The sequence below is a fragment of the Eubalaena glacialis genome, chromosome 1, assembly GCF_028564815.1.
Source record: "Eubalaena glacialis isolate mEubGla1 chromosome 1, mEubGla1.1.hap2.+ XY, whole genome shotgun sequence".
Lineage (NCBI taxonomy): Eukaryota > Metazoa > Chordata > Mammalia > Artiodactyla > Balaenidae > Eubalaena > Eubalaena glacialis.
In genome coordinates, this window is record NC_083716.1 from 221,441,071 (window position 1) to 221,469,067 (window position 27,997).

Consider the following 27,997-nt stretch of genomic DNA (forward strand, 5'->3'; position numbering starts at 1 on the left):
GCGAGCCGGAGGCGGATGGAGGCTGCGGCGGCTCATCTGCTTCGGCGGCAGAGGTGCTGAAGCTGGGACGCGGGTCGGGCGTGTCCGGCGGTGGGAGGAGAGCGGCGGCCGCTCCCAACATGCACAGTCTGGCGACGGCTGCGGTAAGTGACTGGGCTGCCCAGCCTGGGCCCAGAACGCCACCTCAGCCTGGCGTTTCGGCCTTCTCTCCTAGCTCCCTGTGTCGGGCCGGGAGTCCTGCTCCTCCTGCCCTCAACCCGCGAGGCCCCGGCCCCCCTCCTCGCCGCACTTGGCTGTGGTGGAGCCGGCCCCCACTTTCCTCGCCGGCCAGCTCCCGCGGCCTCTGACGCCGCGTAGCGCGTTCTTTTCTGGCCCCGAGGCCTGGTCCCGCGGCTGGAGCGCCTCCCTCGCGGCCCGGACGGGCCATTCATTGATTCATTTCGCTGACCAACAGTTTCAGGGCGCCAGTTGCGTGCTTGGCGTTGGCGGGGCCGAGGGGACTTCCGCAGTCCGCCTGACACTGCCCGTGCTCTCGGAACTCCCTGCCTAGGCACATCGCGGTGGGGAGGAAATGGCTTCTAGCTCAAACGACTTGCTTTACAGATGCAAAATCCGAGACCCGGAGAAGCGAATAGTTATTATGTCCGACTGACGGTTCTCTGCGCTTAAAACCTTTTTTCACACATCTCATTTTACTAGAGTGATCTTTTACCAAGAAAAACAGATAGTGTAAATTAATCTATGTGAAGTAATCCTGTGGTCTCCCATTGCATTGAGAGAAAATCCAAACTCTTTGCCTTGGCCTACAAGGCCCTCCCTGAACGTTATGTTCCTTACCCAGGTTTTCAGCCTCTTATGTCACTTGCTCCGCAGGCTCCAGCTACACTGGCCGCCGTTCCATCTCTTCTACTTAACGCTTTTCCACTCCAGGTTGCATCTCTTACACACACACACACACACACACACACCCATCCATGTGGGTGTCCGGCTCCTTTTCCCTCAGGTCTCTGTCTTAATCTCCCTAGAGTTGCCGTCCCTGACCGCCCCATTTAAAGTAGTTCTGTAACCCCCCAACTTTTCTCTGTTAGAGTACCCTTCAAAGAATTGATCCCAACTTGTAATTTTTGTATTCATTTACTTGTTTGTTATTTGTCCCCCTTTTGAGGTCAGGGACAGGGATCATGTGGGTCCTGTTTATATGGTTACTCCAGTGCCAGGTCAGTTCCTGGCACCAAGTAAGGGCTCAAATATTTTGCTGAATGACGCGGTATAGATGAGGGAGGTGACTACTGAGAGCAAATAGCCGTAATGGGCAGACAGGATCTTGTGATTTGAGCATATTCTTCTGAATGCCCATCCAGCTTTTTCAGTTTCACCAAGGTGAAGTGACTTAAGGAGAGAGTAATATACTAAAGTTGCATTACCAGGCAAAATAACATAAATCCTAAATAGAAGAGAAAAGTTGTCTCAACTTTAAATTTAAAGTCAGAAAGTGAGCTGAGTGTGACTAGGCTACAGACAGCATTGTCATTTCCAGGGCCAGTGGCATCTCTGCCTCCTGGCACCATGTTTCTAAAGTGTTTGTAACCTTTCACAGAGAGAGGTACCTTTTATATATCTCTTAACTAGGTGACTGCAATTTCCCCAGCTTTTTTGTTTCTTCCAGATTTTACATGTAATATGGGAAGAAGCTAGTCAGAAAATGAGGTTGTTGCTGGTAGGAGGGGGGCAGGTTAAACAAAGGATTCTGCTACAGTTGGCTCGTCCATCTCTCAAAATCTGGTTGTCTTCTCGAGGCTTTGATACCAAGCTGCTCTTTCCCCTGTGCCTCCCCAGACTCTACCTATTCAATTCCTTTTCTTTTTAGTTCTCCCTAATACATCTTTTGAACAGCCATTAGAGCTGTGGTTCATTACTTAAAATAGTAAATGTTTCTTCAAGTAAATTTACATTGCCTTACCTTTATTTAGAAATTGAGCTTTAGATACTTTTTCACCTGTTACGCTGTTTGGACTACACAAAAGCTCTGACAGGTTCATTTGTACCACTCATTCACTGGAATATTTGGTTAGTGAATCTGAAGCAAAAAAAAGTTGAGCCACCTCTTTCCCAACCCTTAATGCCTTCCATTAGGCTGAACTGCCTGTGTTATTCTGATCTGGGTAAAGAGACACTAATGGTATATATCCCTCACTAAAAACTGAGGAGTTAATAATACATGCAGCAATGCCTGCAATAATCTAAACCACTTGAGAAGATGCTTACTTTTTGTCTAATGATGAAAATTTGTGTGTATCTTTATTTCTTTTTTTGAATAACAAGTAAATCACTTCAGCTAGGGAGATAGTACTATCAAAGGAGAATGTGATCACATACAAATGCAGGATGTTATTCACTAGATGGAGGAATTGAGATCATTTGGGATGTGTCTTAAATTTTGACTCTTTCCTTTAGTATTTTATTATGCCAGCAATTTGTAGTATACTGGACTCTTCTCATTCTTTGCAGAATACATCCTAACATCTTCATTATTGCCATTGCAGAATATAATTTCTTTCTCACATCTACTAAATAGAAACAGAAATACCCCACAGGATTGTATTAAATAAGAATAAGAAAGTGCTCAGGGGTTGGTTAGGTTCATTCATTGGTTAAAAGACTTGCTCCCACACTTCAGCCTTGGGACTCTAATTCCTGCCTCAGCAAAGTAACAGATCACCTGTTATGGACCTTGAAGACTGCTTCAGCTTAATAGAACCACAGATCTTCACATACCATGGGTCTTTTGTGATGAATGTTATGCTAGTGATCTAAAACAGCAAACGTAAACCTTTAGGAGATGCATTGGGTATGCTTTGTTTTTTGGTTTTTTTCCCCACTAATTTCCAGTGGCAATTCTGACATCCTTAAACCCTTGCTTTTTCCTCACTTTCCACATAACCAGCAGCTGCATTAGTCATTTTACATCTCTTTGTTGAAGCAGTGCTAGACCCCTCCTCTTTGGCAAGTAGAAAGAACATGATGCACTCTGAAGGATCTAATTCAGACAACTGTCTCCTGTTGAAGATTTAAGCAAATTAACCAACTTTTCTTTGTTTATTCACTTCCATTTTTAAAAAGTTATTTTGAAGAACATTCTGGCCCTTATTTTATAAAGATATGAGGATAGTTAAGCTAATTTAGTATTTCCCTTTGGCACTATTAAGAAAGTGTGTTTTCTTGTTATATCATCATTATGTAGACACCCAAAGCCACGTGTTGAGTCATCTCCAGACTTCAGAAATAATCTCTATTTCAGTCTAATTCCATTTTTTATTCACTATCACATATTAATCGATAAGAAAACCAACAGCTGTTTTGGTCCTCGAACATGAAATTTTATTGATAGATTTGGCCATTTTCTGTTTAAGAGAGCCATCAACAACAATTTTTTAGTTTACTCAAGAGGGGGAATCATATTTCTTTCCCATTTATGAGTAAATGTGGATCTTTTCTAAGTTCTAAATATCTTCTTTTCACATTCTATTAAGATTTTTCGGAAGTGGAAGACCAACTATCAGTACCCTGTGTTAGTGACACTTGGAGTTAACCATTGGTGACTCACTTTGATAAATGTCTTATTAAGCTTCACTGAAAGAAAAAAGTTACTTGAAATACATTTTCCACATATAAACCAATAAACAGGAAAGAGGGGAATGAGTCCCTCCTAGTTGATAGTACAGACATTTTTTACCACATCTGTTAAAAGGAAAGGACCACTGACTCTAAGCAGGTTATAGCTAAAAGTATATAGTTACATGTAATTGATCTTGTTTTTGATGTTGGAAGTGTTGAGGGTGATAACTAATAGTCCATATCAGACTTCTCATAAATGACTTTGCTTCTGGGTATGTTAATTGAACCCACTGTTTACTCAAATCCAACTGTAACAGAATATCGAACTTAAACTTCTGTATTGGGTTCTTAAATAATTTCTTCACCTTGGAGGAATATTTGTGATTTCAATCCTATAGACCAAGTAGGACTCACTGATTCTATAGAGAAGTAGACTAGAGTTTAAATGTAATTCTGCCATATACTTGCTTGTGTGAACTTTAGTATATTAAACCTCCCTGAACCTGTTTCCTCTTAGAATTTTGAGAATAATTTGAGGTAATCCACAGTGACTGGCACATAGTATGTTCAATAAACATTGCCTCCTATTAAGTTCCTAGAAAAATCAAACCTAGTCTATAGTGGAGGGCTGAGTGTGGGGTTTTCTGAAAGGAATATAGAGAATTTGGGGGGGATAATGGAATGTCCAGTAATGTATCTTGATTGTGGTGGTGGTTACTTGGGTATATAGGTTTCTCAAAATTCATTGAAATGTACACTTAAATGGGTGCACTTAAAAGTTTTATTGTATGCAAATTGTACCTTAATAAAATTGATTTTTTTGTAGCCAGTTAGATTAGTCTCTCACTTGTAACTAAAGAAAGAAATTTTTGAGATTTTAGAGCTGAGACTTTGATAATTAATTTAGTTCCCTCATATAACCAATGATAAAATGGAGGCTTAGAAAAGTAAATGATTTATTCTAGGTCACACAATTGTAAAAATGGCAAAACTGTTTTGAAGCCACTTCTAGCTCCCAATCCAGTGTGCATTCCAGTTAGGTACTTGTGTAGTTACTTGCAAATCAAGGTCTTTCCTATTATTTTTATTTTTATTTATTTTTAATTCTTTTTTGGCCACACTACACATGGCTTGCAGGATTTTAGTTCCCTGATCCCTGGATCAAACCCGGGCCCCCTGCAGTGGAAGGTCAGAGTCCTAAACACTGGACCACCAGGGAATTCCCAAGGTCTTTCTTATTCTTAAACTTGATAAACACGTTCTTAATTCTAGGTCTGTAAAAAGGGTACAGGCAGGATCTATGAATTCCCTGAAATTATGTGTAAATTTTAGGTAAAAATAAATTATGTGCAAAACAATTTTCAATTGTGTATTTTTCTAAGGAAAAGATCCAGAGATTTCAATTCAAGAAATGCTAACCTCTGCTCTTGTGGTAGTATCCTGCCGTTATTGTTAATGTGTTTAAGTTAGGTAGTCTCCAAAAGGGAAGTCAGATAAATTAGCTTCTTTGCCACTGGACGGTGTGTGCTAGTAGATTGTATCAGCCACAGCCTCAGAAATGTATTAGTAAATTATAAATTAAAGAATTGTAGCAATTGAACTAGGAATCTTTAGAGGTAATCTTTAAATAGAGAATTGGAGGAGGAGGAAGTCTGCCCACCGTTTACTCATAGTTCCATCAGTTGTAAAAGGAGGATGATAACCACGGTGCTGTGATCATTCAATGAAACCATGTTTTTTAAAAGTACAATACAGGGACTTCCCTGGTGGCGCAGTGGTTAAGAATCCGCCTGCCAATGCAGAGAACACAGGTTTGATCCCTGGTCTGGGAAGATCCCACATGCCGCGGAGCAACTAAGCCCCTGCGCCACAAGTACTGACCCTGCACTCTGGAGCCTAGCCCGCGTGCCACAACTACTGAAGCCCTTGCACCTAGAGCCCGTGCTCCACAACCAGAGAAGCCACCACAATGAGAAGCCTGCGCACCGCAACAAAGAGTAGCCCCAGCTCACCGCAACTAGAGAAAGCCTGTGTACAGCAACGAACACCAAACACAGCCAATAAATAAATTAATTTTTTAAAATAAATAAATAAAAGTACAATACAGTTCCCTCTCTTTCCTCATCTACCCCACCCCCTCTTTTACTTCCCACTCCCTTTTAGGAAGGCATCAATTTTCAGATTCTAACAATTTTGTGACAGGTGTGCCTAAATGATCTTTGGGATTCAGAAGGAGAGTCAGATGCATTTGGGGTTTTTGTTACCATCAAGATCTAGTAAGATGCTGGAGTTGTGCTTTGGGGCTTTATTCAGGGATGAAGTCCAAAGTATTTTATCAGTCGTCTGGTAATATAAGTTAATGTAGAAATCAGTGCATAATTCAAAATGTAAAAATATGGGAATTCCCTGGCAGTCCAGTGGTTAGGACTTGGTGCTTTCACTGCCGGGGCCCGGGTTCCAAGATCCTTGAAGGCAAGCAGCACAGCCAAAAAAAAAAAAAAAAAGAGTAAAAATACTTCCTTTTTATTCTCCAAAATAACTAAATTTCCTTGTGTGTTATAAAATTACTTGTTGATGTAGGTAGGGAAGGGGGGTGTGTGTGTGTGTGTGTGTGTGTGTGTGTGTTGGTGGTTATCACTAGCTAAATTATGCCCATCTGAGCCATGATTTGACATAGGGAACTATGTCAAACTATTTCACCGACTTTTCCCATTAAAATGATGGTTATTAAGTACCTCATAATCTCAGTAAGTAGAGAATTTCTCCTAGTATCAATGATATTGTTCAGGGGTGCTGATTGTTTTTCAGATTCTGCTGAACTAACAGCAGTTAATATTTTAATTTTTGTCTGAGATTTTTATGTATTTCCTATCTCTTTTGTCTAGGTCACAGTAAATAGTTTTTTGGAAAGTTGTGTTTAGATCAGACCTAATCTTTCAGGCAAGTGAGAAGCAGCATTAGCGAGGCAGTTAAGAGTATGGACTCTGCTGCCAGACCGCCTGAATGCAAATCCTGGGCTTTGCCACTTAACTTTTAAATAACTTCTTAGTTTTCTCATCTATGAGATGAGGGTGGTAATGACAAGTATTTATTTAAGACAGTGCCTAACAGAGTAAGCACTGTGTATGTGAGCTCTCACTTTTATTTTAAGAAATAATTGTATTCATCCGATAACAAATAGGTATTCAGTGGGTTTAAACTAACTCCTCCTATTAAATTTGGGGCAAAGTTCACCAGGGGTGATGAAAAGGAGGGTCCCTACCTCAGATATTTCCTGGTACCAAACTGCCCTAACTGCCTTCTCGTTGTTAGAGTGGCTGCAGAACTCATCTCTAAGCTTATACCTGAGGGCCACATTACCACCCACCTGACGTCCGTAGCTCTCTTAGAACTAAAGTCCAATGGAGGCTGCAGTTCCTACAAGCAGCTTCAGAAGTTGGAGTATTACTGGCAGCAGGTGGTCATGGCCTTAGGGACCCAAGTAGGCACCAGATATTGACCCTCCAGAGCGCCAGCACCACTCCAGGGGCACGATCTCCTCTGCTGTAGTCAAGCCAGCTCTGGAAACGGAATATGTGGAGATAGGACCTGGTGTTCAGAAGCCACAATATGCTGACTGGTGTCTACCAATGCAGCCTGGTGTTGTTCACCTAGGGTTCCCCAGGACAGGATAGGGTACAGGGTGCTGGGTACAAGTCACACACTGGCTCTAGAGAGGGTGATGGAGTTTACTGATGGTGGTGTCTGGATGACAGGCCTCTAGGAATGAGTAATGACTAATCAGGATAGATACTATATTGCTGGAGCATTGTCTGTGGGGCCGTCTTTAGGATTGTGGGTCATCCAAGAGACTGTGGGCAGGAAACCCAAAGCTAAAATTTTAGCCCTTGTTTTTACTGAGCTTTTAAGGTGATGTAATACTCTAAATATAAACATATCCTATCTTCTGGTGGGAATTACATTTCCAAAAATAATTTTTAAAGTCAAGGGCCTATCTGTGGCAACATAGAAAAGTCAAGTGCTTGGACCATACTGTTTTTGCTGTGGGGAGCGGAGGGCAGGAAAACTACCCTATTCCTTCTACATCATTTAGGAGCCTGTGTTTTCTTGAGGAGCATCACTGATGGGAATTACAAAACAGCTTTTAGCAGATTACTCTGAGGCACTTAAAGAGGACTTAAGTTACGTGGTATGTTAGTCCGTTTAGCAGAACACCTTGTGGTTCATTCTAGCAAGCAAGAGAAATGATAAACGTTAAACTAAAAGCTTCTAATCAAGCTTCCATTTATAGAAGGCGATTGTTCAGCTCGAGTAAATGTGACTACTCCTCATAGTCCATCTTAGACTTCATTCTGTTCTACAGCAAAGACAGCTGTCCTTTTTGTTCCTCATTTTTATATCTGTGCCGTGGGTAGGTCATGATTCTATCACACTAAGGTGTAGTGGGAACATGTGCATAGTGTGAGAAGCTGGTGTAATATGGTTCAAGAAAGATAGGAATATGCAACTTTATACTTGGGTGAATTGAGCAAGTTAATTCCTCTGAGCATTAGTAGTTTCATCTGCAAGTGTAGATCCCTTTTTTCTGTCTACCTACCCCATAATTCCTCATGGTTTGGGGGGAAATTAAGTGAGAAAATATTGGTCTAGGGATGGAAATCACCATGAATTTGTTAGGACTTTAGAGCCAGAAATAGCAATGGTAATCATTTTTCTAGTCTCCCATCTTATCTTCCAGATAAGAATAGTTAAGGGACTTAACCAAGGTAACAGCCTATTTGACAAATGTGCAGAATTATAGAAGTGCTCAAATTTTTTGTAATATTGAGATTCTTTAGCACAATAATGAAAGCATGTTCTGTTTATATAGTCCCTACATGAATAAGGAGTGAATGAACCTCCAAGGGGTGGAGGTACAATATGTATAAGAATCATTAGAGGGGGGAAACTTTTCCAAATTACATAGATTTTCTGCTTCATGGAGGGGGATGCTGGAATTACTGGGGAAGTAAGAGCAATGGGGGGAGGCTTTTTTCTTTCAAAAACCATCATAGGCACATGGTTAAAAAAAAGAGTTTAAACTATATGCAGAAGATTTTAATGTATACAATGACAAGTAGGTCTCCCATATACATTCCAACCTTAGAGGTAACTACTGTTAACAGTTTCTTATGTGTCCTTCTAGAAATGTTGTATATAAATATATAAGAATATATGTGTGTGTTAATGGAAGCGTATATGCTGTTCTGCACTCTTTTTGGGTTTTTTTTTGTTTCCTATTTAGTATCAGCACAGTATAGAGCTAACTCTTTTTTAAGGGGCTATGTAGTATTCCATATAAAAATGTACCCCTGTATATTTAACCAGTTCCTTATTGATAGATGTTGATAGACCAAGTTTTCTGCTTTTAAAATAGTGCAACAGTAAACATTCTGGTATATCTTCAGTACAGCCCAAATAGACCTGTAGGATAAATTTCTAAACATGGAATTATTAAAGAGTGTGTGCCTTTTAGATTTTGATAGATTGAATTCATTTACATCAAGTATATGTATTTAGAAAAGCTCCCCTGGTATTTACAAAAAATATATTCCTTCCAAAGGCTACTGCAGAGTAAGACGTGATTTGACTCTAATGAAACTCACATGTTTACTTTCTTGTTTTCACTTGAAGCCTGTGCCTACTGCACTGGCTCAGGTGGATAGAGAAAAGATCTATCAATGGATCAATGAGCTGTCCAGTCCTGAGACAAGGGAAAATGCTTTGCTGGAGTTAAGTAAAAAGCGAGAATCTGTTCCTGACCTTGCACCCATGCTGTGGCATTCATTTGGTACTATTGCAGCACTTTTACAGGTGGGTATATATCCATGAGTTGCATGTCATTCCTGTTTATCACACTTGTATCTCTCTGCCTTTGGCCAAATGATTATGAAAACTTTGGTAGGATGTTTTTTTTCTTTTTCTTTTTCTTTTTTTTTTAAACTTTATTTATTATTTTTTAATATAAATTTATTTATTCGTTTATTTTTGGCTGCGTTGGGTCTTCATTGCTGCGCAGGGGCTTTCTCTAGTTGTGGTGAGCGGAGGCTACTCTTCATTGAAGTGCACAGGCTTCTCATTGCGGTGGCTTCTCTTGTTGCAGAGCACGGGCTCTAGGCGTGCGGGCTTCAGTAGTTGTGGCATGCAGGCTCAGTAGTTGTGGCCCACGGCCTGTAGAGCACAGGCTCAGTAGTTGTGGCGCACGGGCTTAGTTGCTCTGCAGCATGTGAGGTCTTACTGGACCAGGGATCGAACCCATGTCCCCTGCACTGGGCAGGAGGATTCTTAACCACTGCGGCATCAGGGAAGTCCTAAACTTTATTTTTTTAATTAGTTTATTTATTTATTTTGGCTGCACTGGGTCTTCGTTGCAGCGCGTGGGCTCTTTGTTGCGGCGTGCGGGCTTTTCTACTTGCGGTGCACGGGCTCTAGAGCATGCGGGTTCAGTAGCCGCAGTGCGCGGGCTTAGTTGCGGTATGTGGGATCTTAGTTCCCCGACCAGGGATCGTACCCGGGCCCCCTGCATTGGGAGCACGGAGCCTTAACCAGTGGACCACCAGGGAAGTCCCAGAATGTTGTTTTTTTTTTAATGTTAGCATTTGTAAGAATCTGTTTTAGAAAAGTCTAACGTACTTGTTAAAATGCAGATTCTTGGATCTTACCCAAGAGATTTGATTTATTTAGTCTAAGATGAAAAATCTGTATTTTTAACAGGCAGCTGCCCCACACCCAGGTGATTCTGATGTACGTGGTGTAAGAACTACACTTTGAGAAACAACTTTAGGAGTACTACAAAATAATATTTACTACATGGTGGGGGGGATGGAAAGGAAGGTATAAGAACTGAAAGGTATATTCTGGGGAAAGAAAATGTTAAGATAAAGGTATAACAGCTGTAGGATTAAAGGTGGATATTCTTGTACATTGAAGAATAAATAACTGAAATTTGGTTTTGGCCAGAACGGTCATTTGTGGGGAATAGATTGATATGGTATAGTCCTAAGAACCAAGATAGAATGATCATCCTTTAAAGTATTGTCCATAATCCCCAATAATTAGATTAATTTTTTTAATCTGTTAAGTAAATTCATATTCTGTCCCTGCAACATGTACCCAAGAAACTAATCTTTCTTATAGGAACATTTTCTGTGTAAAAGTTTTACAATTAAGATAAATGGAATTGTGTTCAGCAAATCATCGCCTTTTGACAGAGAATACATATATTCCCTGCTGTTTGTACATATCCCCACACATATACCCATGTTCTTATCTCCCCCTTTTTGCAGTTGCTACCTGACCAAACAGAAACTTCTTTATGAGTCACTGTGGTTGATTTACTAACACTTTCTGGCTAGCTGTCTCATCACTACAACTAAAAGTAGGGTGTTGACAAAAGGGAGGGATTATAAATATGAGTCCCTCAAGTGAAAGCCTCAACAGATGATGCAGGATATAGGAGGAAGTGTGGTTGACCACAGTTGCCTCCATAGAGATCTTCCTAGAGATATATGTAGAAATGTCTCAGATAGTCTAGTCAGGTATATTTATGATGAAAGGATAGGAGTATTGTTTATTTCTTCCCCCTCTTTGATGGTTCGGTTCTTATAGGATACGTGGAATTAAAGTTGTTTGCTTTCATACCATGGGAATTAAAGTTATGCCTTGTTCATCTGGTGCTGATTTCCATTTTTTAGGAAATTGTAAATATTTATCCATCTATCAACCCACCCACCTTGACAGCACACCAATCTAACAGAGTTTGCAACGCTCTGGCATTATTGCAATGTGTAGCATCACACCCAGAAACCAGGTAAATACTTTGGATGAGTGTGTGGGTAGAGGTTTGTATTGAATGTGGTCCTAACTTCTGAATGATGAGAGGAGGGTCATGCAGTAGGGTGCACGTGTGTGGGTGTGGATCTTCGGGACTCTTCTTTTACTTTTTTTTTCCTCAAGAATTTCTGGTCTCTAATTCACCAGATTTTAGTGTAGTAACAATATGGTATTGTTTAACATGTTCTTTTATAATTAATTTTTTGCCTTTTCAAATTATGGTAAAATATAAATAATGTAAAATTTATCATTTGAACCATTTTAAAGTATCCAGTTCAGTAGTATTAAATACATTCATAATGTGCCATCATCACCACCATCCATTTCCATAATTCTATTCATCCTGTAAAACTGAAACTCTATACCGATTAAACAATAACTCCCCATTCCCCTGCCCACCAGCCCCTGGCCACTACCATTCTACTTTCCATCTATGATTTTGACTATTCTGAGTACCTCGTTATAAATGGAATCTTACAGTATTTGTCTTTTTGTGATTGGCTTATTTCACTCACCATAATGTCCTCAAGGTTCATCCATATTATAGCATATGTCAGAATTTCCTTCCTTTTTAAGTCTGAATAGTATTCCATTGTCTCATTTACTTTTTACCCATTGGTAGCAAGGAACTTTAAAGGAGTGGTGGTCACCTCTCAGGAAAGGTCAGGCATACAGCTACTTCTCCCTCCTGAATCCATGGTAGGCGTCACTGTGCCACGCGTGAGGCACAGTGCATGGCATTTAGTAGGAGTTCAGTTTGTAGTTGAACTCAGCACTTTTTTCTCACATAGTAAGCCAGATTTGGCTTCAGAATCTTTTTTAACACAGGATTTTAGGCAACCTCTGTAATAAATGAGAATTGGCATTCAAATTGAGACACTTTTGCCTTCCTGCTGTATCTGACAAATTAAGAAAGGGGAGATTCTGTTCAGGAATCTGCTTTGTGACTTTTATGGCCTTAAAGCACTTAATAGTCATTTTATTAAAGCCTTTCCTCTCTTTGTCAAGTTTTCCTTATAAAATCTGAGTGCTAGGTTGGCACTGACCTTTCGGAACTTTAGAAACATTGCTAAGAAAATTACTTTTAAGTACTTAAAAATGCAAGAGTACTTTCTTAAAAATTTTGGGTGTTGGCTCTCCTGTAAGGTATAATTATAAATTATATAAAGTAATAGACTGATTCCATATTAGTTGCTGAACATATTAGCTGCAGATTAAAATGTTTTTAGGATACTTAGTGTATCTGAAAGCTCTAACCAAAAAAGAGTATTTAAGCATAACAGATAAACCGTGATAGTGGCTGCTTTATTTTGTTGTCTTGGTTTATAAGATTTTGTCAGCTCCTACCTGTGAATATTACTGTTCACTCATACACTAGGTGAGGGAGGGCATCTAGGAGAATCTCTTGGGCCCTTAAGTGCATTTTATGACCTATTTTTTAAAACTTGCAGTTGGATATTTTATCAGTTTTTAAAGTACTTGGTACTGATTACAGGGAAAATTGTGTGTTCTCTTAACCATTGGTCTAGGCTAGGGTTTTTCAGCCTTGACACTGTTGACATTTTGGGCTGGATTAAGTCTTTGCGGTGGGAGGAGGGGGATAAGAGGGGACTGTCCTGTGCATTGTAGGATGTTTAGCAGCATCCTGGCCTCTGCCCAGTGGATGTCAATCCCTTCAGTATGACAACCAAAAATATATCCAGACATTGCCCCTGGTGGGGGGGGCAAAATCACCCCAACTGAGAACCACTGGTCTAGACTAATGACCAGTAACAGTCTTTCCTAGAGATTCCTTGGTCAAGCAGTGTTATAAGCCTTACAGAATTAACCACCTGGGAATGTTCAGAATCCTTAGAAATTAACTCTGGGCCCTGAATATGATTATTTTTTTCTTTCAGGTCAGCATTTCTTGCAGCACACATCCCACTTTTTTTGTACCCCTTTTTGCACACTGTCAGCAAAACACGTCCCTTTGAGTATCTTCGGCTAACCAGTCTTGGAGTTATTGGTAAGTTATTAGGATTGTTTTGCAAGGCTGGAATCATCATCATGCATAATAGTGGTCTTAACTTGGGTGTTTTGTCTGGTCTTTTATAGCTTTTGTTCACCAGTTATTCATTTTTGTCTTCAGGGTTGAGTCTAATAAATTAGTTTTTACTAATAAATGAATATCAGAACATTATTGCTCTTACCAAGTACCATTCTGAGTATTGTTAATAAGGCTATAAGACCCAACATTTGGGATTAAATTCAGTGTGTATGTAGAAATGTTTAATAATTGTAGGGAAAGTAAAGAACAAGAGTGTTAACAAAAAAAGATTATTATTACAGGAATAAGAATTTGAGTTTGTTTCTTGGTTTGATTTTTCATCTTTCTCACTTCTAAGCTGTTCTCCCATAATTCCAGAGATTTACCTTCTGTTTTACCTCGTTGAATTTTTGCATGCTCAAATTAATGTTTCCATGTACATTTATTATGGGAGATGTGTCTAAAACGCTTTTTACTCAAGAAAATAATATATCAGCTATTTCAGATCTTAGACTCCTAGGTAGTAAAATCTTTAGATTTGTGAAATGTGAATACATTCAAGAAGATTTCTTTCCTAAATTGCCCTTCCTTTTTTCAGTGTCTTTTTCTCATAGTTTTTGCTCAACATACTAACCAAATATAAGAACATCAGTTATATAAACTTTGTTTCGTTTGGTTATTATTTTTATGTTCAAGCTGTGTTCACATCCTTATGTTTATAAACCATGAATCAGGAAGTATAATTTAAAAGTTTGGTATTTCTGAGAAACATTTTATTCTACTTTTAAGGAGTAACTGTTATCTCATACTCCAAATGAATGTTATTGTTTTTTACATCTTCTCCCAAGTGGTACTCTAATTAGAAACATTTTTCCCAATATATTCTTTCCAGCTTGTAAGATATAAAAACATCTCATGTAGGATTTAAAACATCAACATGATTCCAGCCAAAAGAAAACACTTGTATTCACTCTTCTAGTTCAAATCATCCTACTTCTGCTATTTTTTTTACTACTGTGGTTGGATGATGCATTTATGTGTTAGGGTAAATGTTGACAGTGGTGGGGGGTGGAAACAGTACTTGGACGGTATTAAGCCAGTTGTCTACCCTTGCATATATTTGTAGAAACTCAGTTTCTCCCAAGTCATTGAGAGAACAAGCAGAAGGTGAATGTTTGGGCCTAGACTTTTTCCTGCAGTTCAAGGGTTATCAGACAAGTTTGAATGTAAATGAAGTGATACATAACATAGATTAGAAAATACTTGAAACGGAGTAAAAGTAAAAATACAACATATCAAAATTTGTAGGATGCAGCTTAAAGCAGGGCTTAGAGGGAAATTTGTAGCATTAAATGCTTATACTAGAAAGAAAGAGATGTCTTCAATCAGTGAGCTAAGCTTTTCTTTAAGAAACTAGAAAAAGGAGCAAATTAAACCAGAGCAAACAGAAGGAAGGAAATAATAAAGACTAGATATCAATGAAAATGTGAAAAGAAAATCAATACATAAAATCAGTGAAACCAAAAGCAGGGTTTTTTTGTTTTGTTTTTTTTTGAGATGTAATTGACATATAACATTGTATTCGTTTTTGGTATACAACATGATTTGGTATATGTATATATTGCAAAATGATCAGTACAGTAAGTTTAGTTAACATCCATCATCACACATAGACAACATTGTTTTTCCTTGTGATGAGAACTTTTTACGATCTCTAACTTTTTAAGATTTCTCTTAGAAGTTTTCAAACATACAATAGTGTATTGTTACTGTGGTCACCATGCTGTACATTATACCCCTGGGACTTATTTATCTTATAACTGGAAGTTTATACCTTTTAACCACCTTCACCCATTTCATCCACCCCAATTTTTTATTGAAAAAAATTCAATAAAATTAATAAACCTCTATCCAGACTGAGAAAAAAAAGAGAAGACACAAGTTACAAACATCATAAATGAAAGGGGGTGCATTGTAAAAGACTCTACAGACAATTAAAAGGATAATAAGGTAATACTGCTAATAACTCTTTGTCCATAAATTTGACAACCTAGGTGAAATGCACAAATTCTTTGAAAAATACGGTCTGGCAGAGTGCACTCAAAAAAAAAAAAAGATAAGCTGAATAGTTTTTGTGGTTAAAAACCTTCCAACATAGAAAACTCTAGGCCCAGATGGTTTCAACTGGTTAATTCTACCAAAAACTTAAAGAAGAAATAATACAAATTCTGTTAAAAATTTTCCATAACATGGAGAGGAGGCTTCTCAACTCTTGGTGAGGGCAGCATTACTCTGATAATAAAAACAGAAAAAGAAGTAAGAAGACTATAGGCCAGTATCCCTCATGAACACAGATGCAGAAATTCTCAACAAAATGGTAACAAATCAAATCCAACAACATGTAAAAAGGATCATAATGACTGTGTGGGTTTTATCCCAGGAAGTCATTCTGGTTCAGCTTTCAAAAATCAGCCATTATGATTGACCGTATCCACTGACTAAAGATGAAAAATCATGTGATCTTTTCTGTAGTTTAGAAAAACAGCCTTTGACAGAATTCAGTATCCATTCGTGATAAAAACTCCAGCAAAGTAGGAATAGAGGGGAACTTTCTCAACCTGATAAAGTACAAAAACAAAAACAAAACCCTACAGTTAAGATCATAGTTAATGTGAAAAAGTGAATGTTGTCCCCCTAAGATTGAAAACAAGGCAAGGATGTTCATTCTCACCAGTCTTATTCATTCTCATCCTGATATCCTTACTGGTGCAATAAGGCAAGAGAAAAAAAATAAAGGACATACAAATTAGAAAGGAAAAAATAAAATATTGGCTATATTTTATAACTATAAATGGAGTATAATCTTTAAAAATTGTGAATCACTATATTGTATACCTGTAACTTGTACAGTATTGTACAGAAACTATACTTCAATAAAAATTTTTTTTAAAAAAAGAAAAAAACTATCACACACAACATGATTAACTGCATTGAAAAGTCTTGTAGAATCTACAGAAAAAAGCTACTAGAACTAGTGAATTTAACAAGGTTGTAGGATATAGAATTAGTATACAAAAATCAATTACATTTTTGTGTGCTTGCACTAAACAGTTAGAAATTGAAATTTCACCAAAACATGTGAAAAACTTGGGTGTAAGTCTTACAAAATATGTGCAAAGTCTATAGCTAAAAACTATAAAACAAGGACAAAAGAAATCAAAACCTAAATAAATGCAGATACACCATATTCATCAATTGGTTTATCGTTAAGATGTCGTTCTCCCCCAGATGATATATAGATTTAGAGCAATTCTAACAAAATCCCAGTAGGATTTTTTTTATAGAAATTGACAAGGTGATCCTAAAATTTTATCTGGAAAGACAAATGAACTAGAATATGCATTTTTTAAAAAGAAGGATAAAGTTGGAAGACATATACTACCTGATTTCCAGACCTACTGGAAAACTACAGAGTCAAGACAGTGTGGTATTGGAGAAAAGATAGACTTGTAGAGCAGAATGGAGAGTACAGAGATAGACCCACACAATTATGGTCAATTGGATTTTTGACAAAGCTGCAAAGAGAATTTAGTGAAGAACGGATAGTCTTTTTCAATAAATCGTGCTGGAACAATTGGATATCCATATGTAAAGCAATGAACCATGATCTATACCTTGTACTCTATACAAAAGTAACAAAATGGATTTTAGACCTACATGTAAAAAATCTAAGTGAGATAATAATCTGACATCTGCAGCAGGCCATGTTAGTAAATTATGGTATGTGCTGTTTAGAGATGTAGCATTTGTAGATTGTCAGTTCTGGTTAAAGTAAGTGATATTACTCTCTCCTGAAGTGATTGACTTTAGTTATTACAGGTCCAGTTAACTAAGGCCTTTCATATAAAAGCTAGTGATGCGTTGGGCAGCTCAGGGAACAGTCATTTGTTTAATGGGACTCTGCCTCCCTACATGCAGAATGGAGAGGCTATCAGTGAACTGTGTCTGTCACCCGGTCAGTGGTGTAAGTTTAGAAACCAACAGAGTAATAGAATTGGGATGAATTTTAGAAATCATTGGTCCAACTCTTATTTTATAAAGAAACAGAGGCTTGCAAGGGGAAGGTAACTTTGTCAAACTTAGGTAAACTAGTTGTGGAACCAGAATTGGAATCCAGGTGTGTGTGTTTCTTGTTTAGGTATGCCCTACAGTGTTTGTGCTCTTCGGGAAAAGAGGGGCAATTAAATAACCAGGAAGTAATGTTTGTTTATGCCTATTGTGAAGTAGGATTCAGACTGACATCGTTTCTTTGCTACCTGGGAATGTGCTTTAATACTGATGTAGAATTTTTTTCTCTTACCTAAGATATATGGAGAAGAGATGGTGATATTATTGTATGAATGCCTACCAAGAGTGATAGAAAAATTATTTAGATAGCTAAACTGATGCTAACTATATGATAGACCAAACTTGGTACCTGATCTTTTAGTGTTGACTGATAACAGTCAACCTGTGCTTTTCTTCCCTTTTTTTTTTTTGTTTTTTAAACGAGGGTATGAATCTGATTCTTTGACATATAAACCACAGTTTGTGTTATATGTTAAGTTCCACAACTAGCTGGATGAACAATTTTAGTTGGAAACCCTGACTCTGAAATAATTTTGTTTGTCCATATTTTCTTTAGGGGCCCTGGTGAAAACAGATGAGCAGGAAGTAATCAACTTTTTACTGACAACAGAAATTATCCCTTTGTGTTTGCGCATTATGGAATCTGGAAGTGAACTTTCTAAAACGGTGTGTGTTTTTATCTTAATTAGATTCTATATTGTTGACTCTTGGGCTACTTCTTCATGGTTATCATTTTCTGCCTCCCTTCAGGTTTTTTGAAACTTTCATGAATGTTTTTTCTCTTTTAAATAAAAATTGTTATATAATGATGATTTTAAAACCCAGACCCATCAGAAGAATATCATGTTAAAACACTAAATTTCTCCCTTTCATCTGAACCCACTTCTCACTACACAGGTGTATTATTCCAGACATCTTTTTATGCATAATCAAGTGTATATATACTTGAGCTTCTGCCTACTTTGCACTTTAACCATGGATGATAATGTGACTGGTATAAATTCTTACCTCTATTTTCCCTCTCAGAACTCCATTGCCATAGCCCTGTTGTCTTCTGGTATTGAATGTTGTAGTGAAATCTTGGGTTAGCCTAATATTTTCCTTTCATTGGTGAACTTGCTTTTTCTGTGTGGTATCTATTAGCTTCTTTTATGATTTTTAAGTTCATTTGATAATTTTTTGTTTCTTTTGGCTGCGCTGGGTCTTCGTTGCTGCGCGCAGCCTTTCTCTAGTTGTGGCGAGTAGGGGCTACTCCTCGTTGCAGTGTGTGGGCTTCTCATTGTGGTGGCTTCTCTTGTTGTGGAGCATGGGCTCTAGGTGTGCGGGCTTCAGTAGTTGTGGCACGTGAGCTCAGTAGTTGAGGCTCATGGGCTCTAGAGCACAGGCTTAGTAGTTGTGGCGCACGGGCTTAGTTGCCCTGCGGCATGTGGGATCTTTCCAGACCAGGAATTGAACCTATGTCCCCTGCGTTGGCAGGCGGATTCTTAACCACTGGACCACCAGGGAAGTCCATCATTTGATAATCTTATATCAGATTTTTTTTCTGGAAGAGCCTACTCTTTGTGTCTCTTTTTCGGTTAATTTTATAGTTTTCCCTTTAATTTGTTTTGGCCTCTTGCTTCAGCAACATCAGTTATGCTGTATTGTCTATTTTTCAAATATATATTTTTTCCCTCTCTACTTTCTGTCTTTAATTTCATATCGTGATTTTTCTCAAGGCTACTTTTACATGTTGCTGACTATTTTTAGCAATATCTTACCTCTGCTTCCAAAGTATGTCTAGTCACATTGACTGGACTTGTCACTCTAATTTTTAATTCGGTAAATACTTATTGCTGAGTTGGATGTAAGCAGATGTAATGATTTAAATTTTTTTTGTTTTGAATACACAATACAAATAAAGTAAAAATTCAAATGCTACTACAAATGGGTATACAAACAAATGTAAGTCTCCTACCTTAGCCTCTCAGTTCTTCTCCCCAGTGGTAACCAGTATTACTATTTTCTTGTACAATCCTTCCAGAAATATTCTGTGTATACATGTAGCAGTTTAATTTTGTATTAATTTTTTTCCTCTAGTCTCTGCCTATCATTTCTCATGTCCTTTCAGCTCTTCTTTGAATTTTTTATGTTCTTTGAATTTTTTAAAATGTTTTTTAAAGTCCACATTCTCTTCAATTTCCTTGAAAATGCAGATAAGTATTACTTGTTACCCCTGTGTAGGGTATGTCTCTATAAAAGTTTCCCTGTGGGCATCTTTTTTTTTTTTTTAATTTTTATTATTTATTTATTATTTATTTTTCACTGTGTTGGGTCTTTGTTTCTGTGCGAGGGCTTTCTCTAGTTGCGGCGAGCGGGGGCCACTCTTCATTGCGGTGCGCGGGCCTCTCACTATCGCGGCCTCTCGTTGCGGAGCACAGGCTCCAGATGCGCAGGCTCAGTAGTTGTGGCTCACAGGCCTAGTTGCTCTGCGGCATGTGGGATCTTCCCAGACCAGGGCTCGAACCCGTGTCCCCTGCATTGGCAGGCAGATTCTCAACCACTGCGCCACCAGGGAAGCCCGTGGGCATCTTTTTATCCAAGATTGCCATTTGTTTAAAAATAATGGATGGAAAGAGATGTTATGAGCTGAAGTTGGCAGCTTTTAAGTCAAGTATTTTACCTCTGAATACTTTTCCACCCAGCCTGCCATCTAGGGTGTGTGTGTTAGGGAGGATTTAAACCTCTGTCTTCAATTTTCTACTAACACACAAAGAATAAGTGACATGTGATCTATGTTCATGCTTTTCTTTCTTTCTTTTTTTTAAAAATAAATTTATTTATTTATTTATTTATTTTTGGCTGCATTGAGTCTTCGTTGCCGTGCACGGGCTTTCTCTAGTTGCAGTGAGCAGGGGCTACCCTTCGTTGCAGTGCACGGGCTTCTCATTGCAGTGGCTTCTCTTTTTGTGGAGCACAGGCTGTAGGTGCGCAGGCTTCAGTAGTTGTGGCTCGTGGGCTCTAGAGCGCAGGCTCAGTAATTGTGGCTCCCTGGCTTAGTTGCTCCGCGGCATGTGGGATCTTCCCGGACCAGGGCTCGAACCCATGTCCCCTGCATTGGCAGGCGGATTCTTAACCACTGCGTCACCAGGGAAGTCCCTATTCGTGCTTTTCTTCTCTCATTTCTTCCTTAATTTTATTCCTTTTGTTAATTTCCGTGGCTTTCCGGGACCAGATTGGAATGGTTACAACTGTATTCTGTCATTTTTTATTCATAGTTGCCTGTGAATAGGTTTTTTTCAAGTTGGCTTCTTATGGCTGGGACAGAAAAAGATTCATTTCTTCTTTAGTGACATTTCTTCCAGGAGCCCCCATCCTAATGATCCCTCCCCTATTTACATTCCTTGCCCATTACTAGAATTAATTCATCCTTGATGTGTAGATGTTCCAATTGACCTTTACGCTTCAACTAGAATACTTCTCCTATCCTACGTTTTATGGTTTGTAGTCACTTCCTGGCAAGTCTTTCTTCTTTTGCTCCATGCAAGCAGACACCTCGTTGTGTTCACTTTTTATGTACAATGCTTAGTCAAACGCCTTGCCATAGTAGGCACCCAGTAAAGCAGAGGTTCTCAGTCAGAGCTGTGTGGCATGATCACCTGTGAAGTGTTTTTGTTTCTTTGGTTTGTTGGTTTTTTTTTGGTTTTTTTTTTTTCGGGTGTGTTGGATCTTAGTTGCGGCACACAGGATCTTTCATTGCAGCGAGCGGGCTTCTCTCTAGTTGTGGCACGTGGGCTCAGTAGTGGCGGCACCTGGGGTTAGTTGCCCCGCAGCATGTGGGATCTTAGTTCCCCGACCAGGGATCGAACCCACATCCCCTGCATTGGAAGGTGGATTCTTAACCACTGGACCACCAGAGAAGTCCCTGTGAAGTGTTTTAAAAACATCAATGTCCAGGTCCCATATCTGACCTACTGAACCATTCTGCAGGGTGATAAAGTATGGACGTTTGTGTTTTTTAAAAAATCCCCCTGGGTGAGTGTATGGTATAAGTTATTTTGGAAAGCTGTTATTTTGGAAAGCTGTTTGGCAGTATCCACTATAAACATAAACCTACCCTATCACCCAAGAATATATACCCAAGAAAAATGAGCTCTCGGGAATTCCCTGGTGGGCCAGTGGTTAGGACTCCACGCTTTCACTGCCAAGGGCCCCGGTTCGATCTCTGGGCAGAGAACTAAGATCCCACAAGCCACACAGCACGGCAAAAAAAAAGAAAGCTCTCATGGGCATCAAAACATATATAGGAGTATTTATAGCATTTTTACTCATGAAGGATAAATTGTAGTATAGTTACAAAATAAACTACGCAATAGTTAAGAAGCATGAACTGCTGATACATGCAATGTGGCTGATGTTATGTCAAATGAAAGAAGCCAGATATATATGAGTTCATACCATATGACTCATATATGTATGTGAAATTCAAGAACGGGCAAGAACAGTCAGTGAGGATAAATCAGAATAGTGATTACCTCTCAGGGAAGGATATTGACTGGGAAAAGGCACAAGGGAATCTTCTGGGGTGCTGGAAATGTTCTGTATTTTATTTTATTTTGAATTTTTATTTTATTTCATTTTTATTGAAATATAGTTGATTTACAATGTTGTGTTAGTTTTGGGTGTACCGCAAAGTGATTTATTTTATTTTTTTCTTTTTTTACATTCTCTTCCATTATAGGTTATTACAAGATATTGAGTGTAGTTCCCTGTGCTATACAGTTGGTCCTTGTTGGTTATCTATTTTATATATAATACTGTGTATGTGTTAATCCCAACCTCCTAATGTTCTGTATTTTAATCTGGTTGTGGTTCACAGATGTGTAGGAGGTAAAAATTAATCAAGATACACTTAAGATTAGTGCACTTTACATATTTTACTGTGTATATGTTTGTATTAGTTTCTTATTGCTGCTATAACAGATTGCCACAGGCTTGGTGGCTTAAAACACCACAGATTTATTCTCTTACAGTTCTGGAAGCCAGCAACCGTAAATCAGTTTAACCAAGCTAAAGTCAGGGTCCCGGTAAGGGCAGCATTCCCTCTGGAAGCTCTAGGAGAGAGTCCCTTTCCTTGACTTTTCCAGCTTTTAGAATTGCATTTCTTGGCTCACTGCCCCCTCTTCCATCTTCAAAGCCAGCAGTGTAGCATGTTCAAATCTCTCTCTGCTTCTGTCACATCACCTTCTCCTCTATTGTCAAATCTCCCTCCACTTTCCTCTTATAAGGACACTTGTGATGATTATATTTAGGGCCCACCTGGATAATCCAAGATGATTAATCTTCCTCTAAGATTCTTAACTTAATCACATCTGTAAAGTCCCTTTTGCCATATAAAGTAGCATCCCCAGGGTTTGGTGATTAGGACCTAGATATCTTTGGGGGCCATTATTTAGCCAACTACAATGTTATACCCCAGTAAAACAGTAAAATAAAACAAACAATTCCCACAGTTGATTCTGAGGAGCAGCTGAGGAAGAGAATCATTATAATAATCATTTGACTTGAATTAAACTAGTATTTTTTTAATCCCATCTATGTAAGAGTTAATGAGCTTAAAGTGAGTATATTCTTTATTACTGTTGGAACAATTTTCGAAGGGAGGCTTAAAAATCTTATTTTCTTTAAGATCTTTTAAGAATAAGAAAAGCTTTACCTAACTCATTCAGAGGAGATGAGGCATAGCTGAATTGCTAAAATCATCTTGGCCCATGGAAAAAGGAAGAGGCTCTGTGTTTAACTAGGTTTGGATCTCAACTCTGTGAGTTAGTAGCTTTGTCACTTGGGACCTTAACCTGGCAAGTTATTGATTAACAGTTATACCTGGCACATAGTAGGTGTTCAGTAACTGAGACAGTCTCTCTGTTTTTAAGACTCTGATAATTACCTACCTTTTATGTAAAATGAGAATAACAATGGTACCTACCTCATAGGTTTGTTGTGAAAATAAGATAAGGCATGTTATGGCTTAAGGAAAAATTCCAGCACATAGTAAATGTTCAATATGGTAATATTTATTAATTTTTTTGTACTATGCATGTCTCGTCAAGTAAGTTATATAGAATGCAAGGGTATTTGCTTAGTTTTCTGCTTATGGTTATTCCTGGGAGAAGAGTAGACAGTTGGAAGACAAGTCTGAGCAACGTTTTGGACTCCTTAATTTTGTTTTACTCCAGGTTGCCACATTTATCCTCCAGAAGATCCTCTTAGATGACACTGGTTTGGCTTATATATGTCAGACATATGAGCGTTTCTCCCATGTTGCCATGATCTTGGTGAGTTCTTTCATTTGCCTTCTTTGTAACTGCTTCTGATCACACAGCTTAGTCGCTTTGCAGTCGACAATGAGCTGCTTCAGTCTCCCAACTAGAAATAACAACTGTAAATCTTGTATAACAGTTCTTGCAATATCTGATCTCTGATATCAACTAGGATTATTTTGTGTTTTGTGTGTTTTTTTCCTATCCCACCTCGTTTTGGGGGAAACAGGGTAAGATGGTCCTGCAGCTATCCAAAGAGCCTTCCGCCCGTTTGCTGAAGCATGTAGTAAGATGTTACCTTCGACTCTCAGATAATCCCAGGTAAACATTTATAGGATTTATAGGACTTAAATACTCTGGTGAGTATTTCAGGGGAAATACTCTGGTGGGCAGTTGCCCCATCTCATGGCATAGCTCCTATGTCTTTAGGACAGGGAAGGGGTAAAACTATATTTAGCTTGTCTGAGACAGACCTTGATTAATTCCTTTTAAAATCTGAAGTGCTGAATTTAAAAATCCATCAGAGTTTTATCTCCCCACTGGAACTCCGTACCCTACTCTAAAATTCCAGAGAGTTCAGACAGTGAATCTTATGATACATTACTCCTGTGGTTTGAGCTTTCTGTTGCTACTCCAGGTGGTCAGAAAGAAAAGTATACTTTCAAAGGTCTCTTAAGAAAGGAACAGGCCCAGAGGGCTCTTGAATTATATTTCCAGTTCTCTTCCTGTAAAGTCCTTGAGCTAATTATTTTATCTCCCTATGTTCGTAATCTTTCTGCCAGAAATCATACATTGTAGATACAATGCATTTTAGAAATATTTGACCTTTTGCTTTGTAAATCCATAATTCATGCTGAAAGCCACTTGCTCAGATTCTGCTGAACCACATAATGGGTTGATTTCTGTGTTCTTAGGAATGAGGATAACTTGATTTAACGTGAACTCAGCCTCCTGCCACTGAGGTTATTTAAGCCCTAACTATTTCTTTGACCATTTTGTCCTGTTCTTTAGTGGTTCCTGTTTTCACCAAAGTTTGAAAATATGTTTATTTAAAACTCTCCTTGTACAAAGAAACTAGACTGAGTACAAAAGCTATAACTTTTTTTAAAAAACAGCCTTATAAATAGTTAACATTTACCTTTTTGAGTTTTCAGATTCGACTTTTACCGGTTATACTTTAAAGTAAATGAAACATTTAAAAGTTCATCTGATAATAATGTTACCATAGTTTTGTTTTTACTGCTCATCTCTTATTAAGAGTTTTAACTATAAAACTGAAGCTGTTTTTGGAAAGACACAAAATTATATCAGTTTAAAGTTCATTAATTTATCATACTATGAGTCAGGTCATATCCCCTGTTAATGTACTGATTTTGGAATATTTCATTTACTATCATCCATATATTTCTAACGTGAGTATTATGACAATGTTTACTGTAATAAATCAGAAAGCAGTTTGAATTGAAGTAAATTATTGCACCATTTTATTCCATTTGCTTTGTCACAAAATTCTACATTGGGGCATCGTTCTGAAAATGTTTGCAGACAACAGATCCTGGAGCAATCTGAGCCTATGCCTAACATAAGCTTTAAAGAATTTTAATGGCTTCTTAAAGTACCTTGACAGAACCATAGATTTCCAGGATTCTATGTATTTATATCTAAGAAAAGGGCTCTTCCCTGTCCCCCAGATGTGGGTTTATTTGTTTGGTCTCCCTGGTCGGTTTGTTTGTTTCTGATGTAGGGCACGTGAAGCACTCAGGCAGTGCCTCCCTGACCAGCTGAAGGACACGACCTTCGCCCAGGTGCTAAAAGATGACACCACCACTAAACGCTGGCTTGCACAACTCGTGAAGAACCTGCAAGAGGGCCAGGTCACCGATCCCCGGGGTATCCCCCTGCCCCCTCAGTGATCCTCCCCCGTCCCCTCCCACTACTCCCCCAAGTTGGGGAAGGGAGGGGGAACCTGCGAGGAATACAGCTCAGGTTTTATTGCTGACTGGGAATAGACGACCTCAATGCTGAACTGCACTGGCGAAAAGGGGCACGGTACCTCTGCTGAGGTGTATGAGCTGCCATCAGGCTGCCTTGAGGACCTGGGCTCCCTCTGCTACTCCCAGGAAACGGGCTCCTGACACAGTGTTCTGCCACCACAGCCAAGGAGGGTGTCAACACCAGCAAATGCTGTATTTGCAGCATGCCCAAGATGACCGTGCTCCCTCACCTCTACCCAGCCACTGGCAGGGAGGGGAGACAGTGGTGACAGCAGCAGCACTCTAGGCATGGTGAACGCCTGGGACCAAGCCATGTGGCGTTTTCTTATTTTGCCTTCCCAGAAGACTCAAGATGTGTCTCTTCATCCTCTCTCTCAGTATTTGTTTACTTTGGTTTTTTGTTTTTAATCTCAGAGAGAGGTGTATTTAGTGGACACAAGCTGTAATATTCAGCAAAACTTTGTCAGTTGGTACTGTTTACAAGTCTGTTAGCTGCGTAAGCTCAATAAAAAGTTGGTCTGGGCATTACATCCCCTCTAGCAGGCCAATAGCTGCATGAGCTGTTGGGAGGAATGGGAGGCAGGGGAAGGATATAAAGCCAAAGGACAGCAGGAACCCACCGCCTGTTTCCCTTCCCTTTCCCATTCTTTTACCCCTAGTTCTGGATGCCATAAGGACCTTAACCTTGCTTTTGGCTTTAGCTGCTAGCATTTCCAAATCTCCATGCTTTTCCCTTCTTCACTTCCCTCCTATTAAACTTAAAACAGACGTCTTAATTCATCAGGCTGTCCTGGAAGGGTATTGTATTGGGGGAGGAGAGGAGATGGTGGACGTCACCTTCAATTCAAGTCCTCAAAGATATTTTCTAGATGACTTTTAAAAGGGAGGTGTCTGTGCTTAAGATGATAGGCTACTTGATCCTATTCTTTGCCCTAGTGTGAATCTACAGTTCCATCTGTCTTCATGATTGTACTTGAAGCAGTATTAGCTGAATGAGTTAATTTTATTCAGATTTAAGATAGAGGGCTGGACTCTGCTTGCTCACTTATTCCGTCTTTTTTTTTTTTTTTTTGACACATTCCCTTTTGGTCTATGGGAATTACAGGGTTGCCACTAAAATATTTAACACTTTTTCATATTGTGTCAGAGAATCCCCCTTCCTCCTCTGGAGCTTTAGGTGACTCTATTCACTATCCAGAGGCTTGAATCTGCTGTGTAAACTGCCTTGCTTTCCCCCAATCCTTCCCCCTGCCATCACCTGCTTTCTCTTTCTCTGATCCCCATCTCCAGTCAAAGATGGGATTATTAACCCAACTAGAGAGAGACCAAGTATTTTTGGTCCACATCTCACACGATTGAAGGTGTCCCTGAATACGTTTGGGGAGGGTTTATAAGGGGCAGGCTCAGAGAAACCTTTGCAGAGGCAGTTTTGCCAACCCAAGGGCTCTTTCAAGCCGACTTTCACAAAGGGAGCCGGCTTGTTAGTTGGCTTCTGTCTCTTTAGAGCCAAGAAAGTAGTAATTAAGTAGCCTAGATGTAGGAAGGGTAGGATAAGCACTTATTCCCCTGCTTTCCAAAATGAAGAGGAGAACCAGGCCAGCTCTCACTAATCTCAAGCCTGAAGAGAAGAGGTCTTGGAGAAAGCAGAGAACAGCATGGACTGGATAAATGTCTTGACTCCCTTCAGCCCATAGTTTTGACCTGGAGAGTCCAGCTAGGGTAATCCTGATTTTTGCCAACCGCCTTCCTGCTGAGCCAAAGTTTTCTCATTCCCCCTCCTCTGGGGAAGCAGCTGAGGCCCAGGGCCTTGCTCCCTGAGAAATTCTCTTCTCCATCTTTCGCGGCATTGGCCATTGTACTGTGCCAATAGTATCTTAATTCTTGTACCATCTATTCTCAGCTGGCCTTGGACCCCATGTAGGAGTTGGAGGGAAGGGTGGAAATGGGTATTGTTCCTTGTAGTTGATCGTGATGTCGTGTGTGTATAAAGAGGACCCCTCCCCCCACCCCGTATTTTCTGTGTTCCATCCTTCTCACTCCCTCAACAGGATTGAAATAAA

The 27,997-nt window shown here is 39.2% G+C and overlaps 1 protein-coding gene across 1 annotated transcript; it reads left to right on the forward strand.

Moving 5' to 3' along the window:
* The first annotated feature begins 6 nt into the window (after positions 1-6).
* Positions 7-27,997, forward strand: CNOT9 (CCR4-NOT transcription complex subunit 9). Its single transcript, XM_061205059.1, has 8 exons — positions 7-143; positions 9,289-9,468; positions 11,349-11,464; positions 13,386-13,495; positions 18,201-18,310; positions 23,860-23,958; positions 24,173-24,264; positions 25,688-27,997. The coding sequence occupies exons 1-8, from the start codon at positions 120-122 to the stop codon at positions 25,854-25,856; spliced, it is 900 nt and encodes a 299-aa protein (XP_061061042.1). The 5' UTR covers positions 7-119; the 3' UTR covers positions 25,857-27,997.

Excerpts from the sequence above, each read along its gene's own strand:
- CNOT9 (XM_061205059.1), top strand. The coding sequence starts at position 120 with ATGCACAGTCTGGCGACGGCTGCG. Across the intron at positions 11,465-13,385 it reads GCATCACACCCAGAAACCAG|GTCAGCATTTCTTGCAGCAC; the intron begins GTAAATACTTTG and ends TTTTTCTTTCAG. Across the intron at positions 18,311-23,859 it reads GAAGTGAACTTTCTAAAACG|GTTGCCACATTTATCCTCCA; the intron begins GTGTGTGTTTTT and ends GTTTTACTCCAG.